General features: G+C 41.3%; 1 protein-coding gene across 10 annotated transcripts in view; it reads left to right on the top strand.

The window, feature by feature from the left end:
- Window positions 1-13855, top strand: part of Ktn1 (kinectin 1) — a 98997-nt gene that overhangs the window by 28084 nt on the left and 57058 nt on the right. For 9 of the 10 annotated variants that reach the window (XM_057786781.1, XM_057786780.1, XM_057786776.1 and 6 more), the window contains exons 4-9: window positions 1880-2050; window positions 3672-3802; window positions 8252-8368; window positions 10323-10463; window positions 11494-11600; window positions 12936-13068. In XM_057786781.1, coding sequence (XP_057642764.1) covers window positions 1880-2050; window positions 3672-3802; window positions 8252-8368; window positions 10323-10463; window positions 11494-11600; window positions 12936-13068 — 800 coding nt within the window. The remainder of the gene's footprint in view (window positions 1-1879; window positions 2051-3671; window positions 3803-8251; window positions 8369-10322; window positions 10464-11493; window positions 11601-12935; window positions 13069-13855) is intronic. The other variant, XM_057786784.1, reaches the window with a different exon arrangement.

Raw genomic sequence — 13855 nt, 5'->3', positions numbered from 1 at the left:
CCTGCCTGAGACCAGCATAGTTCAGCATGGCAGAGCTGAGCTGCTCCTGCATCAGAACCATTTGGTGCCCCTGAGTCACACACAGTTCCAGGCACACAGCAGTCCACATTGCCATCAAGCAAGCCGTAGCACTTCACTCCAAATGCTCCATTCAAAAACTCTGTCTCCTGCAGGAGCCAGACAGAGATCGCAATGGCGCCACAGCCCAGAAAGCCGGCATTTTAAAACAGCCAGTTTTTTCCTGTTGCTGAGTCAGGACAATTTCTTTGCGGCACGTAACCCAGAAACAGCAAAAAGCTGTCTTAAATTCTCTTTCTGTCCTTTTTAAGCCCTCTCAGGTTTTACGTGGAGTTCATTAGCACACTGGGCGCCACTCTGTTGTAATATGAGCGGCAGGGCTGTGTCCCCGGCACCCAGCCGCCCACATGGCTAGCTTATGCCCCAAAATAATTACACGGAAACTGTATTCTTTTTTTTTTTTTTTTTTTTTGGTTTTTCGAGACAGGGTTTCTCTGTGGTTTTGGAGCCTGTCCTGGAACTAGCTCTGTAGACCAGGCTGGTCTCGAACTCACAGAGATCCGCCTGCCTCTGCCTCCCAAGTGCTGGGATTAAAGGCGTGCGCCACCACCGCCCGGCCTGAAACTGTATTCTTTTAATCACTGCCTGGCCCATTAGTTCCAGCCTCTTATTGGCTAGCTCTTACATATTGATCTAAACCATTTCTAATATTCTGTGTAGTACCACGAGCTGGCTTACCAGGAAAGATCTTAACCTGCGTCTGTCTGGAGTGGGAGAATCATGGCGACTCCCTGACTCTGCTTCTTTCTCCCAGCATTCTGTCTGTTTACTCCACCCACCTAAGGGTTGGCCTATCAAATGGGCCTTGGCAGTTTCTTCATTAATTAACCAATGACCTTCCTCCATCAATGAGAAGCTATCTGTAAACATAAATGACTGATTTCCTACCTAGCATAGGAAAGAAACTTCATTCACTTCTGGGTTGGCAAGTATGCAGAACGTTACGGGTTTAATCCCCAGCACTACTGAAACCAGGGCACGGACGTGCATACTGCCTAGGGAATCATTAGAGCCACCCTGGGCTCGATAGTGAGGTCAGTGCCTTTTATAAGAGTAATTCATCACTGTAGATAAAAATGAACTGCCCAAGAGCACTAATGATGGAAAAGGTTAGCTTCTGCTCCGACAGAAGTGGTTGGCATTGTGGTACATTTATAATTTCATCTCTTAGAAGCTTGAGGCGTGAGGATCCCGCATTCAGGGTTATCCTGGGCTATACAGTGAGATCTCACCTCAGAAAACAACCTTAGAAAGATTAAACAAGATTAAACAAGAGTTAGCTAAAGGGTAGATGTAAAAGTTTTCAGTATTATCAGAGAAGATGTCATCCCTCCTCCCCCTTTTATTTGTCTTCCTTCCTTCCTGCCTTCCTTCCTTCCTTCCTTCCTTCCTTCCTTCCTTCCTTCCTTCCTTCCTTCCTTCCTTCCTTCCTTCCTTCCTTCCTTCCTTCCTTCCTTCCTTCCTTCCAAGACAGGGTTTCTCTGTAGCTTTGGAGCCTTTCCTGGCTGGCCTCGAACTCACAGAGATCCTCCTGCCTCTGCCTCCTGAGTACTGGAATTAAAGGCGTGTGCCACCACCGCCTGACTGATATCCCCCGTTTTAAGATGACTTGAATGACTTAAGAATTTTAAGGTGTTACTCTCAAAGTCATATTAAATGATGAAGTGGGAATTTGAAACAAAATTGAGCTAATAGTAAAGATTTTAGAATCACTACATTTGCAGTTAAATTTACTTGTGCTGTGTATTGTTTACTCTGTTATAACAACTTAGTAATTATGATCTTATGACTTAAATTGCAGTCTTGGTAGATGAGCCCCTTATTCATGCAACTACTTCCATTCCTTCGATGGATAATGCTAACTCAAATCTTGTGATGGACAAGAGAGAAATTATTGATATGGTTAAACCAGACCATGTGGAAGGGATCCATAAATCTGGACCTAAGAAGCTGAAGATTGAAACTGACAAAGGTAGTATGAGAAATGTGCTCTGTTACATTATAAAATTAGGATTTTGAGACTTGGACTGGTGTGCATTTTCTTATAGGCTCAGAAAATTGGAAAAGACTAACAACCATTGAAGTAAAAGACTTCTATCTAGTTCAGGATTTTTTAACTTTTAAGTATCTGACCATCTTTTTCTTGAGAGACTTTTTTGCATGCCAACGAAACATTTAGTGTGAATAAGTCAGAGGAATTTGTTCCCACAGTTCTTTGGTATACACACAACTTTACCATTTATTAAAATTGAAAGGAAATTTGTGTTCTAAGGACATGGATATGCTTGTTTATTGTATGCAGAGTTTTCATGTACTCTTCATTACATATATGCGCACAATTATTATTTTAAACAAGTAGTGCAGCTGATGTGTAAAAGACTTAGACTGGTTGCTTTGGGTCTCGGGTAGAAGTTCCTTGAAGAAAGGGAATTTATTGCTTAACACGGAGTCCTAGGGAAATTAGAACAGGCGAATCCAGGAGACATTACTGCATACAGTGTTTTAATATATATTTGTATATATTAGATCTCTTTAGATGTAGATTGCCTTCTTATAATTATCCTAGACTTATTTCTCATCAGTGGAATTTGGTTTACAAAGTCACAGCTATTAGAGTTAAATGAGGATACTGTGACTATGCCTGGTACAGATGCTGGAGTATACTAAATGAGGATACTGTGACTATGCCTGGTACAGATGCTGGAGTATACTAAATGAGGATACTGTGACTATGCCTGGTACAGATGCTGGAGTATACTAAATGAGGATACTGTGACTATGCCTGGTACAGATGCTGGAGTATACTAAATGAGGATACTGTGACTATGCCTGGTACAGATGCTGGAGTATACTAAATGAGGATACTGTGACTATGCCTGGTACAGATGCTGGCCTGTATTAAATGAGGATACTGTGACTAGACCTGGTACAGATGCTGGAGTATACTAAATGAGGATACTGTGACTAAGTCTGGTACAGATGCTGGAGTATACTAAATGAGGATACTGTGACTATGCCTGGTACAGATGCTGGAGTATACTAAATGAGGATACTGTGACTATGTCTGGTACAGATGCTGGAGTATACTAAATGAGGATACTGTGACTAGACCTGGTGCAGGTGCTAGCGCATACTTAATGCCTAAATGTTTTTAAAAGTGAGGTAGAACTAGTGGAATTCCTCTAGGTAAAGGTGTTTGTTTGTCAAGCCTGGTGACCTGAGTTCAAGCCTTGGGATTCAAACATGGTGGAAGGATAGAATCTCAAGCAAGTTGTCTTCTGAATTGCTCATGTTTGCTCCCCTCCTGAATAAACAAATAAATAAATAGAATAAAAAGCGAGAACATACTGGCAATTTAGTATCCTGCAGTCTGGGAAAACTTTTAGCTGATGTAACTTTTCCTAGGTGCAGGTGATAAACACTTGCTTTCCCTCTTGATTAAAGTATCTATTGTTACTTGACCTGAAAAGTCCATTTTCTTGTGGTTATTGACTTTTTGGGTCAGGAATTTTTTTATGTTTACCTTTGCTCATAGTATTGCTTGGGTTGGATCTCTACTGCTAACTTTCTCCTCCTTTTGTTTTTTGATTAAGAAAATGCTGAAGTGAAGTTTAAAGATTTCCTTCTGTCCCTGAAGACCATGGTGTTTTCTGATGATGAGGCTCTTTGTGTTGTAGACCTGCTGAAGGAGAAGTCTGGTGCCGTAAAAGATGCTTTAAAGCAGGTAAACATAGCTTTGTTTTATGGCACAGTTTTCCAAATGAGAAGTGCTATAGTAATTATTTGATACTTCTGTTTTTAATGCCCTTATAGTCACATCTAAATGTTCAGGAATGCTTTAGAAATCATTTCATATATCTATTCTAATTTATGCATAATTTATGCACTTGTTTAAGTCAAGCAACCTTTGAGTCATCTGCTGCTTTCACAAAAGCCAACTGCTTAAAAATAGGCAAGATCTTTATGACTTTGAAGTCACTTGGCTCTTACCTAAGTTGGATCCTGCTTTGCTTTAACTAGAAGTCCTGATGAAGTCAGCGCAGGTGATTTCTAGATAGAAAATAGATAATACTTTTGTGATCCAAGATTTCACATTGGAAAGACCCTAGGACCTTTCTTTCAGTGCTAGAACATCTCTCTCTCTCTCTCTCTCTCTCTCTCTCTCTCTCTCTCTCTCTCTCTCGTTTCTCTTCAAGAATACATGGTTTTGAGCTGGGCAGGTGTCTTAGTCTGTAAAGTGCTGATGCACAAGCGTGAGAGTCTGAGTGTGATTCTAGAACCCATCCCTGGGTACATGGAAACCACGATCATTTAATAAATGGTTAGTGCCCAGTCTCTCATCGCTAGGACTCATGTTAAGTACTGAATGTGTGGCATGTCCTTACAGGCTTAGTGCCGGGGAGCCAGAGACAGGAGGTCCCTTTGGAGGATTTGCTGTGCTCACTAGTTTGCCAGCTGGCCAGCCCAGCTGAGTCTTTGAGCCCTAGGACTAAGGGAGAGACCCTGCCTCAAACAAACAAGGTTGATGACCGTCCTGAGAAGTATCATCTGATGACCTCTACACTTTTGTGTAATGCCCCTCCCCAACTTAGACAATCTACACTGCTGCGACTAACAAAAAATGTAAAAATAAAAAACCTTCAAAACAAAACCCTTGCAACTAACATTGCGTTTATGGTCCATGCTCACTATACTGTTGTATATGCTGTGTCATACGGAAGAAGTGGCAGGTTTGCAGCTATTAACTTGTATCAAAGATGACCTGGCGTTCTGGGGTTCAGTGTCCTGTGGTTGACTTAGTTTTCCTTACTTTCAGTCATGTACACTCACACATCTACCTACTTAGCTGGCTTTTAAACCCACTTGGGTTTTATCTGGAAGACCATGCCAGTGGGCGTTATCCCCTGTCACCTGCATCATCTAGATAGTATTTTCTTAGACCTTTCGTCTGTTTTTCTGTGTATCTATGAGGTTGTCTTCAAGAGGAAAACCAGGTTATTTACTCATCGTTTAAAAACCCCATTTTTACTTTTTTCTGCATGTAGACTAGTACACTTTTTTAAAATGACTTTTTTATTTCTTATTTTCCCCTGCAGTGTTTCTCCTTTGTTGTTTTTGAAATTTATGATTTTTTAAACTTTATTTTCCTTGAGAATGTTTGTTTGTTTTTACATCCCAAAGTTTCCACTTTAGCTTCTCCTCCCACCCACCCCCTCCCATGGATATCAGCCAACCATTGTATGTCAGGTTGCAGTGAGACTAGGCACCTCTTCTCTCGAGGCTGGATGAGGCAGTCTGGTAGGAGGAATCTGCCTGAAGCAGGCAGCAGAGTCAGAGGCGGCTCCTACTCTCACTCTTAGGAGTCTCATGAGAAGGCCAAGTCGTAACACACATGCAGAGGGCCAAAGTCAGTCCCGTGCAGGCTTCCCGATGGTTGGTTCAGTCTCTGTGAGCCCAGGTTAGTTGGTCCTGTGGGTTTTCTTGTGGTGCCCTTAACCCCATCTTCCACAGAATTCCCTGAGTTCCACTTAATGTTTGGCTTTGGATCTCTGCATCTGTTTCCATCAGTTGCTGGGTGAAAGCCACTTTGACAACAGTTGGGCTAGGCATCAATCTGGGAGTATAGCAGAATATCATTAGGAATCATTTCATTGACTTTTTTTTCCCTCCAGTTGTGTTTGGTTCTATCCTAGGTCTCTGGGCTGTCCAGTCTCTGGGCCCTGGCCCTCAGGGGTGGGTTCCCTCTCAGGGTATGGGCCTCCAGGTGGGCCAGTCATTAGTAGGCCATTCCCACAATTTCTGTGCTTTGTTTACCACATCTTGCAGGCAGGACAAATTGTAGGTTAAAGGGCTTGTGGCTGCGTTGGCGTCCCAGTCCCTCCATTAGAAGTCTTGCCTGGATTCCTGATTCCAGTTCTCTCCCAGTGCTCTCTCCCTCCATCCTTCCCTTACCTGGTCCCTCCTGTTCCCATCCCCACTCTCCCTTCCAGCCCCTTCCACTAGCATTGTCTGCTCTGTTTCCCCTTCAGAGTGAGATTTATGCATCTTTTTTCTTTGTAGTTGTGTTTAGTGACATTTTTCTTAGCACCCATTGCATGGTACTTGAACCAGCTCTTTGACTCTTCCAGCACAGCAGTCTCTTCCCTCCTTGCCAGTGTCACTTTCTCATGTGTGCCTAACTTGAGTGCTAATAATCGAGTGCTGTTCTGTCAGAAACTATGGAGGGTTTCTTGTTACAGCCTTGCAAACCTGTCGGTACTTCTGGGTATGTGAACAGTGCATCTAGCAAATCTGACATCTTACATTTTAGTGTGCTAGCTACATACAAACATACATACATAATACATACATGTAGTATGCTACCTAGACTGTGTGGTTGTGCTAACAGTAGTCTAGTGTAAGTGACGTGTTTAAGACAATCAACAAATATAAGTTACTTTGAATCTAAACTCAGATTGTTCCATTGCAGTGAACTTTTTGGTATTCTTTTAGTTTTTTGTTTTTCCTGACAGGGTTTCTCAGTGTAACCCCGGCTGTCCTGGAACTCACTTTGTAGACCAGGCTGGCCTCAAACTTGGAGATCCACCTGTCTCAGCCTCTTGAGTGTTGATCAAAAGTGTGCACCACCACTGTTCAGCTTTCTTGGCATTCTTGGTTAAAGAATTTGTTCTTTCATTCATTTTTATTGTAGATGGGTAAATGTTTCTGAAGAGGTTTTAGTTATTTGTGGGATGTGGGAAGTTTGTAGCACATGAGTGATTTCAGGTGACATTACTACCTAGCTGTTTAAAATTACTGTCCTTAAAGTTACAATCAAGTGCTTTTAAGTGTCTGTCTTATTAAGGATGTTGCTGCTGACTTATGAAGATAGTTATTTTATATGAAGCACTTTTGAAGTCTTAAAGACTGAATGACAAGTCAGAGTACCTTTGATTTTTTTTTTTTTTTTTAGTTTAGGTAGGCCTAGCTAGAAGTTAAGTAGTTATTAAGGAGAACATTTGATGGTAAAAACTCAGAGTGGAAATAAAAGTAACATTGTTTGGTGGTCTGGTTGTAAACAGGCAGAAAAGGACACACTGGCATTCAGGTTCAGTGTCCAGTGCTGATAGAAATAAATAAAAAGTAAAATTAACATTTTCTTCATTTACATATTCAATTATCTTTTTAAAAAGAACTACGATATAAATTTCTTCCTCATGTCAAATGGGACATTCTGGTTTTGCTTTTTTTTTCCTCTATTGGGAATGGTGCCTGTTGATGTCAGAGAACTGGGCACTGGTGGCATCTGGGCGTGTTGTGATGAGAGTTGTTGAGCACTGTGTTTGATCTGCACTGCTCCGTCTGTTGTAGTTGGCATTTTAGTTTTTTGGCATTTTGGGGGCCCACCACCCAGCTCCCCAATAAATCACACACAGAGGCTTATTCTTAGTTTTGAATGCCTGGCCTTAGCTTTGCTTGTTTCTTGCCAGCTTCTCTTAAATTATCTCCTCTATCTTTGGCCTTGGGGCTTTTATCTTTTTCCATCTCTCTATACCTTTTCTTTCCTAGTTCTTTCCACATCTGGCTGTGTGTTTGGGTGACTGGCCCTGAAGTCCTCCTCCTCATTGCTCCTTTTCTCTTTCAGATTTCTCCTATTGATCCTCTCTGCCCACCAGCCCTGCCTGTCCTTGCTCCTGCCTTGCTATTGACCATTCCGCTCTTTATTAGACCATCAGGTGTTTTAGACAGGCAAAGAATCACAGCTTCACAGAGTTAAACAAATGCAGCATAACAAAAGTCACAAACCCTAAAATAATATTCCTACATCCTGTCTTTTCTTTGTTAGGCTTTGGGATGGCACATGATTGCTTTATGGTGAGAGGTCACATTTGATTTCATAGTCTCTTAATCTTCTGGAAAAATAAGGAGGGAAATTGCTGTTTTTGACTTTTGGGCTTGTAAGTGTATACTTCTTTGTTAAAATATGTTTCCGCTCTAATTGTACTCTACTATTTTTAGGGTATGCACTGTGTTAGAATATGCACTATTGGAGTGACTGACTGGTATTTAGAAGTCATTCTATTTTAGATGTTGTCCTTCCCATTGACCCAAGGGCTCTGATGCCAGATAGCTCACTCTCAGTTTTCAGTGGGTCATGTTAACTTACTCATTCTGTATTGATTTTCAATTACAGTCGAATAAAGGAGAATTGAGTTCTCTTGTGCATCAGCTTCAGGAAAAAGAAAGGCTGCTCTCTGCTGTGAAAGAGGACGCTGCTGCCACAAAGGAGCGCTGTAAGCAGTTAACGCAGGTGAAGACATTCTTAGTTAAGGGCTGAGCTTCCTGAGTCAGGAGCAGTGAGATCTTAAAGAGCACCCGCGATCCTTGATGTACTCCCCCCCACACACACACACATATAAGGTTTCTCTGTTGCTTTGGAGCCTGTCCTGGAACTAGGTCTTATAGACCAGGCTGGCCTTGAACTCCCAGAAATCTGCCCGCCTCTGCCTCCCGAGTGCTGGGATTAAAGGCATGCGCCCCCACTCGGCGTGTGCCATCTCTTCACCACCCACTTGACAGTGTAAAGCCTTTGTGTGCTTCTGACTAATGAGAAGTCAGTGGAAGCACAGAGTCTGTAAGCCTGCTTCCTTATATTGAGCTTTAATATAGTTTGATGTGAATATCATTTAATACTGTTGATTTAAGTTTAAAAAAATAGATAAGTTACTTTTTGACATTTTGGTTATGAGCCCAGCCTTTAATGGCTAATTATTTCTCCATCCCACTGAGCTATTTTTAGTGACTAATCATCCTGTATACTCGGGATGTGTACATGTGAACAGACTGCTTTTTCCTTTCCCAGACACCCGAGCCGAATAATCACGCAGAAACTATATTAATTACAACACTGTTTGGCCAATGACTCAGGCATATTCCTAACTAGCTCTTACATCTTAAATTAACCCATTTCTATTAATCTATGTATTGCCATGTGGCCATGACAGTGCCTCATTTTCTACATGTTTTATTTCTTTGGGGACTGACTTGTGGCGTCTCCTTTGGCAGCTACGTGGAGTCTGCCTGACTCTGCCTGCTTTCTCCCTGCGTTCAGTTTAGTTTTCCCACCTACCTATATTTTTCCCTGTTACATGTTAAAGCAGCACCTTTATTAACCACTGGTAATAAAACATATTCATAGCTTACAGAGGGGCATCCCACATCAGTTAAATAGCTGGTGAAAAAATAAATCTGACTTAATTACCTTTAAATAAAACTTATTAATGCTTTTGAACACCATATTTTATGTGGACTTAAATAAAGTGCAGTACTTTTTTTTTTTTTGTTTTATTTTTGGGCAGTTAGCTAAAACTGGCTCTATAGCTGAGAATAACCTTGAAGTCTTGATCTCCTGACTCCACTTCCAGATGCTGGGATTATAAATGTGTGTGCGCCACATACCTGGCTGTAGTATGGTGCTTTTGTGTAAATACATTAAGTGTAAATCTTTTTTTTTTTTTTGAGACAGGGTTCTCTGTGTAACAGCTCTGGCTGTCCTGGAACTTAGACGAGCTTGGCCTCAAATTCAGAGTCTCACCTGCCTCCCAAGTGCTGGTATTAAAAGTGTGCGGCACCACCTCCCTCCCGGCTTAGTGTAGTTCTTTAAAAAGAATTTTTTATGCATATTGTATGTTGATATAACAGCTTTTAAATATAAGTCTGAAAAATGAAGTGAAGTATATAACTAGCTTCATAGATTTTATGAAAACTTTAGTTCTGCCAGTTTCTTTTAGTCATACCTTCAGGTAACTAAACTTGCTTTTGCTTCCTTGCTGAGCAGTTTTCACGTCTCTTTTCTGCTGTAGACATACACTGTCCAAAGAGAGGCCTCTCTTGGTTTCCCCTTCTAGTATCCTTCCCGGTCTTTCACTGAACTCCAAAGGAGAGTTACAAACAATCACTATTTTGCCTTAAATTATTTTTTTTAGGGTTTATTTTAGGTTTACAATCTTTAATTAGTAAATCAGAAAGTGCATTTGAAATAGAAGCAAACTAATGAGTGTCTGTACTATGAAGGAGTTGGAAGAATGGGGAGATACAGAAGACTCCTGGTTTCTTGGCTTTTAATCCCAACTCTGCTTTGTACCCAAGCTCTGATTGAGCATTCATGACTTAGATACTCTTAAAACATTGCATCTTTGATAGTGTTATAATACCTTTTTCATAACAAGTTCTTCATAAATTTCTTTTCTGATTTGCTATTCTAGGAAATGATGACAGAGAAAGAAAGAAGCAGTGTAGTTATAGCAAGGATGAAAGATCGGATTGGAACACTAGAAAAGGAACATAATATATTTCAAAACAAAATGCACGTCAGTTACCAGGATGCTCAGCAGATGCAGATGAAGGTATGTTGAAGTCTTTGAAAGTAAGAGGAAATATTTCTGTCCATTTAATTCATAAACTTTTAAGTGCCTTGCACGGGGTGGGCCATTGACATAGAGTGGCGAGTTAAACTCACTCTTCATGCTAAAGTAAGTAAGTGATTTGTATGGAGATAAGTAGGAAGGCTGGAACCTGATAGGGAAATACTCCATTGCAGTAGAGGTGAGCATCGGCTGCTTTGCCGCAGTGGAGGAGGGAAGGTGGACAGAGTACTGATGGTAGAGAGAAGAGTTTTTAGACACGGTATTCAGACTGTGTTGAGTCTTCTGAATTAACTTTGTCAAGAGAGACTGAAGGAATGGGGAAAGGCTGTAAGAGTTACTTGGTGTAATTCTTTATTCCCAGCTCAGACCATTCATTGGCTCTATTTTGGGAACCCAGAACCTTGTGAGAAATGCAGTTTTAAAGAGTTGAGAGCCAAGGTTGGAATGAAGAAAAGATATAGAAATAAGTATGGACCTACTTAAAGGGTTCCCCTATGCCTGAAGATAGTCATAGTTTGTTTTTTTAAAATGTGATCTTTTTAAAAATATCTATTTTAGTATTTTATGTGTATGAATGTTTGCCTGCATTTAATATATATGTACCACATGCATGACTAGTGGCCTCAAAGGTCAGAAGAGAGAATGGGATCCCCTGGAATTGCAAATAGTTGAGAACTGCCTTGCAAGTGCTGGGGATCTTCTTGGGTCCCCTACAAGAGCACCCAAGTGCTTCTGTGTTGGGTGTGAGAAGTCATGTTTTTGAAACTTGATGTATGCTTGTTTCTTATTTCAAGGTGTGAGAGTATCTGTCGCTTGGCTTAGGTCTGAGCTGGGCAGTTTGTACTTACTTTCCATTCATTGCTAAGCAGTTTTTTCTTTGTCTTCATACTGACCTGAAAAGGATGGTTTGGATTTCATTTTCTTAATGCTTTTTACTCTTTTACTATGATAGAATTTCTCTTAACGGTGGCTTTGTTCTTGGTTTTCTAAATCTTATATTTTAAAATAGTTTCAGCAAGTTCGGGAGCAAATGGAAGCAGAGATAGCTCATCTGAAGCAGGAAAACGGTATACTGAGGGACGCTGTCAGCAACACCGCCAGCCAGCTGGAAAGCAAGTATGTCTCCAGTTCTCCTTCTCCACTAAATGGCAAGCTCTTCTGTCATCAAAAGGATGCTTGATATAACTGGTTAGACTTGTTCCATTTGCTTCTAAACTTGTTCTCAGAACAACTGTTTCTCTGCGTGAAGGGCCCTGGCTCTTGTAAGCCTCTGTGCAGCTGCAGCCCCCAGCATCGCTGTTGCTGTGGATCAGCTCACACGTGCTGGAGCCGTCTGTTTGCGGTCCAGCACTCCTGACTTCCATCACTAATTTAAAAGTGTAGTCCTGGTCCTCCCGCCTCTATACAGATTGTGATCTAGGGGCCCAGAGTGGAGAAACCATTTCTTAGAGAGTCTAGTAGTTTTACACAAAGTAAACACTTTTTTTTTGGAGACAGGGTTTCTCTGTGTAGCGTTGGAGCCTGTACTGGAACTCGCTCTGTAGACCAGACTGGCTTTAAACTCACAGAGATCACCCTGTCTCTGCCTCCTAAGTGCTGGGATTAAAGGTGTGTGCCACCACCGCCTGACCCAAAGTAAGCTATCTGACTGGTGAGTTTTTTCAGTAACGAAGTAAAAGCTTATTCATCAGAATTCAAAATGCTCTCTTCTTCCTGACAATAGGACAAGTCCTGTTACAGTGATATTGGTATTTGGAAGGTGATTTTTTTTTTTTAAAGATTTAATTTAGTTTATGAGTTTCTGCCTCTGTGTACCACATGTATGCTTGCTGCCTATGAAAGGTCAGAAAAGGGTGTTGGATTCCCTAAAACTAGAATTAAGGATGGTTTTGAACCAATGTGGGTGATGGGAACTAAACCTGGGCCTTTTTCAAAAGCAACAAGTGCTCTTAACCTCTGGTCTTTCTCTCCAACCTCCATTTTAGGAAGCTTTTTACATTGTCTGTTCATGTTCCTGAGTTTTTGGTTTTCTGTTTTTAAAAATATTTTATGGTGATTTTCAAATTTAAGGTTATTTTGTTATTGTTAAGTATATGCCACAGCATGAGTTTCCTGTCCTGTGTTCCATGGACTGTGTGTATGGCGTTCACAAAATGGCTCCTGCCACCATGGAATCTGGGGACGGAACTCAGGTGGTTGGGCTGTGTAGCTCTTACCCTCTTGGCTATCCTTTCTGCTCTGTAGCCTTCCTTTTAGAGTTTGCCATTTTGATCTGAATTATTTAGGAGTACACTAGTACACTTAGGGGAACAGTATTCCCACTTAGTCACTTTCCTTTACATTTGCCCGTAAGTGGGGTGCTAGCTCAGCACAACTAGCATAGAATGTGTTGTTCTTGTGAGTTCATTGTGTGTAACAATGCAAAGCCCCTAATCTAGCCACTGTTTTCAGGCAGTCTGCTGAGCTAAATAAACTGCGCCAGGACTGTGGGAGGCTGGTGAGCGAGCTGAATGAGAAGACAGGGAAGCTGCAGCAGGAGGGAGTTCAGAAGAAGAACGCAGAGCAAGCTGCTACCCAGCTGAAGGTGACACCACCCTGCCTCTTTATTCCATTTTGTCAGTGTTATCGATGTTCAGCTTCATAACATGAATGTGTATGTGGAGTTCAGAAACTTAGGATGGAGTTTAATGAGACCCACGCTGTAGGGCTCTACTTCTTCAAAGTTTTATCTTGATAAAAGAATGTAGGCCTGGATTGAAGCTAAATACTGAAGATAATTAAAAATGAAATCGTGTTATACGCATAAGGGTAGAATTTTGTTTTGTATAAGGTGGTTAGAGTCTACACATGTAAGGCAAAAACTATTTTTAGAAAAGAACCTTTAGCATTACTTTGATCATCTATAACTTGAATTCCTCATCGATTTCGATAGAACCCCTCCCAGCATTGGAATTCCCCCAGTGTTGTAATAGTTCGTTTTCCCTTCTTTTGAACACGGCACTAAAGTACTCCAGGGGTTTGCACTTGAGCCCATGGTGCACAAAATCTTACTGTTTTCCTGATCCCGGAATGATGGTCTGTGTGCGAAGGTGCTTGCCCTCTCAGGAGTTGTGGAGGTCGCGGCTGGCTGAAGGCCGAGCAGAGTCCTTCTCTCGTGTCACATGACAGCTGCCCATTCCTCCTTTTACTGAGAAAAAAGACTTTAAAAAATATGTATAGTTCAATTTATAGAGGCTATATGCAATCTCACTGTTAGATCCTTCATCCATATTGAACACCCAGAGGCTGGTTCCAGACGGTTATATAATTACCTTTAGAAGTTGTATAATTTGATTCCTTTTTTTTTTTTTGAGACAGGGTGCCTGTCCCGG

This window comes from Chionomys nivalis, chromosome 12 (assembly GCF_950005125.1).
Source record: "Chionomys nivalis chromosome 12, mChiNiv1.1, whole genome shotgun sequence".
In the NCBI taxonomy this organism is placed as follows: Eukaryota; Metazoa; Chordata; class Mammalia; order Rodentia; family Cricetidae; genus Chionomys; species Chionomys nivalis.
This window is presented reverse-complemented; position numbering and strand designations above follow the sequence as displayed.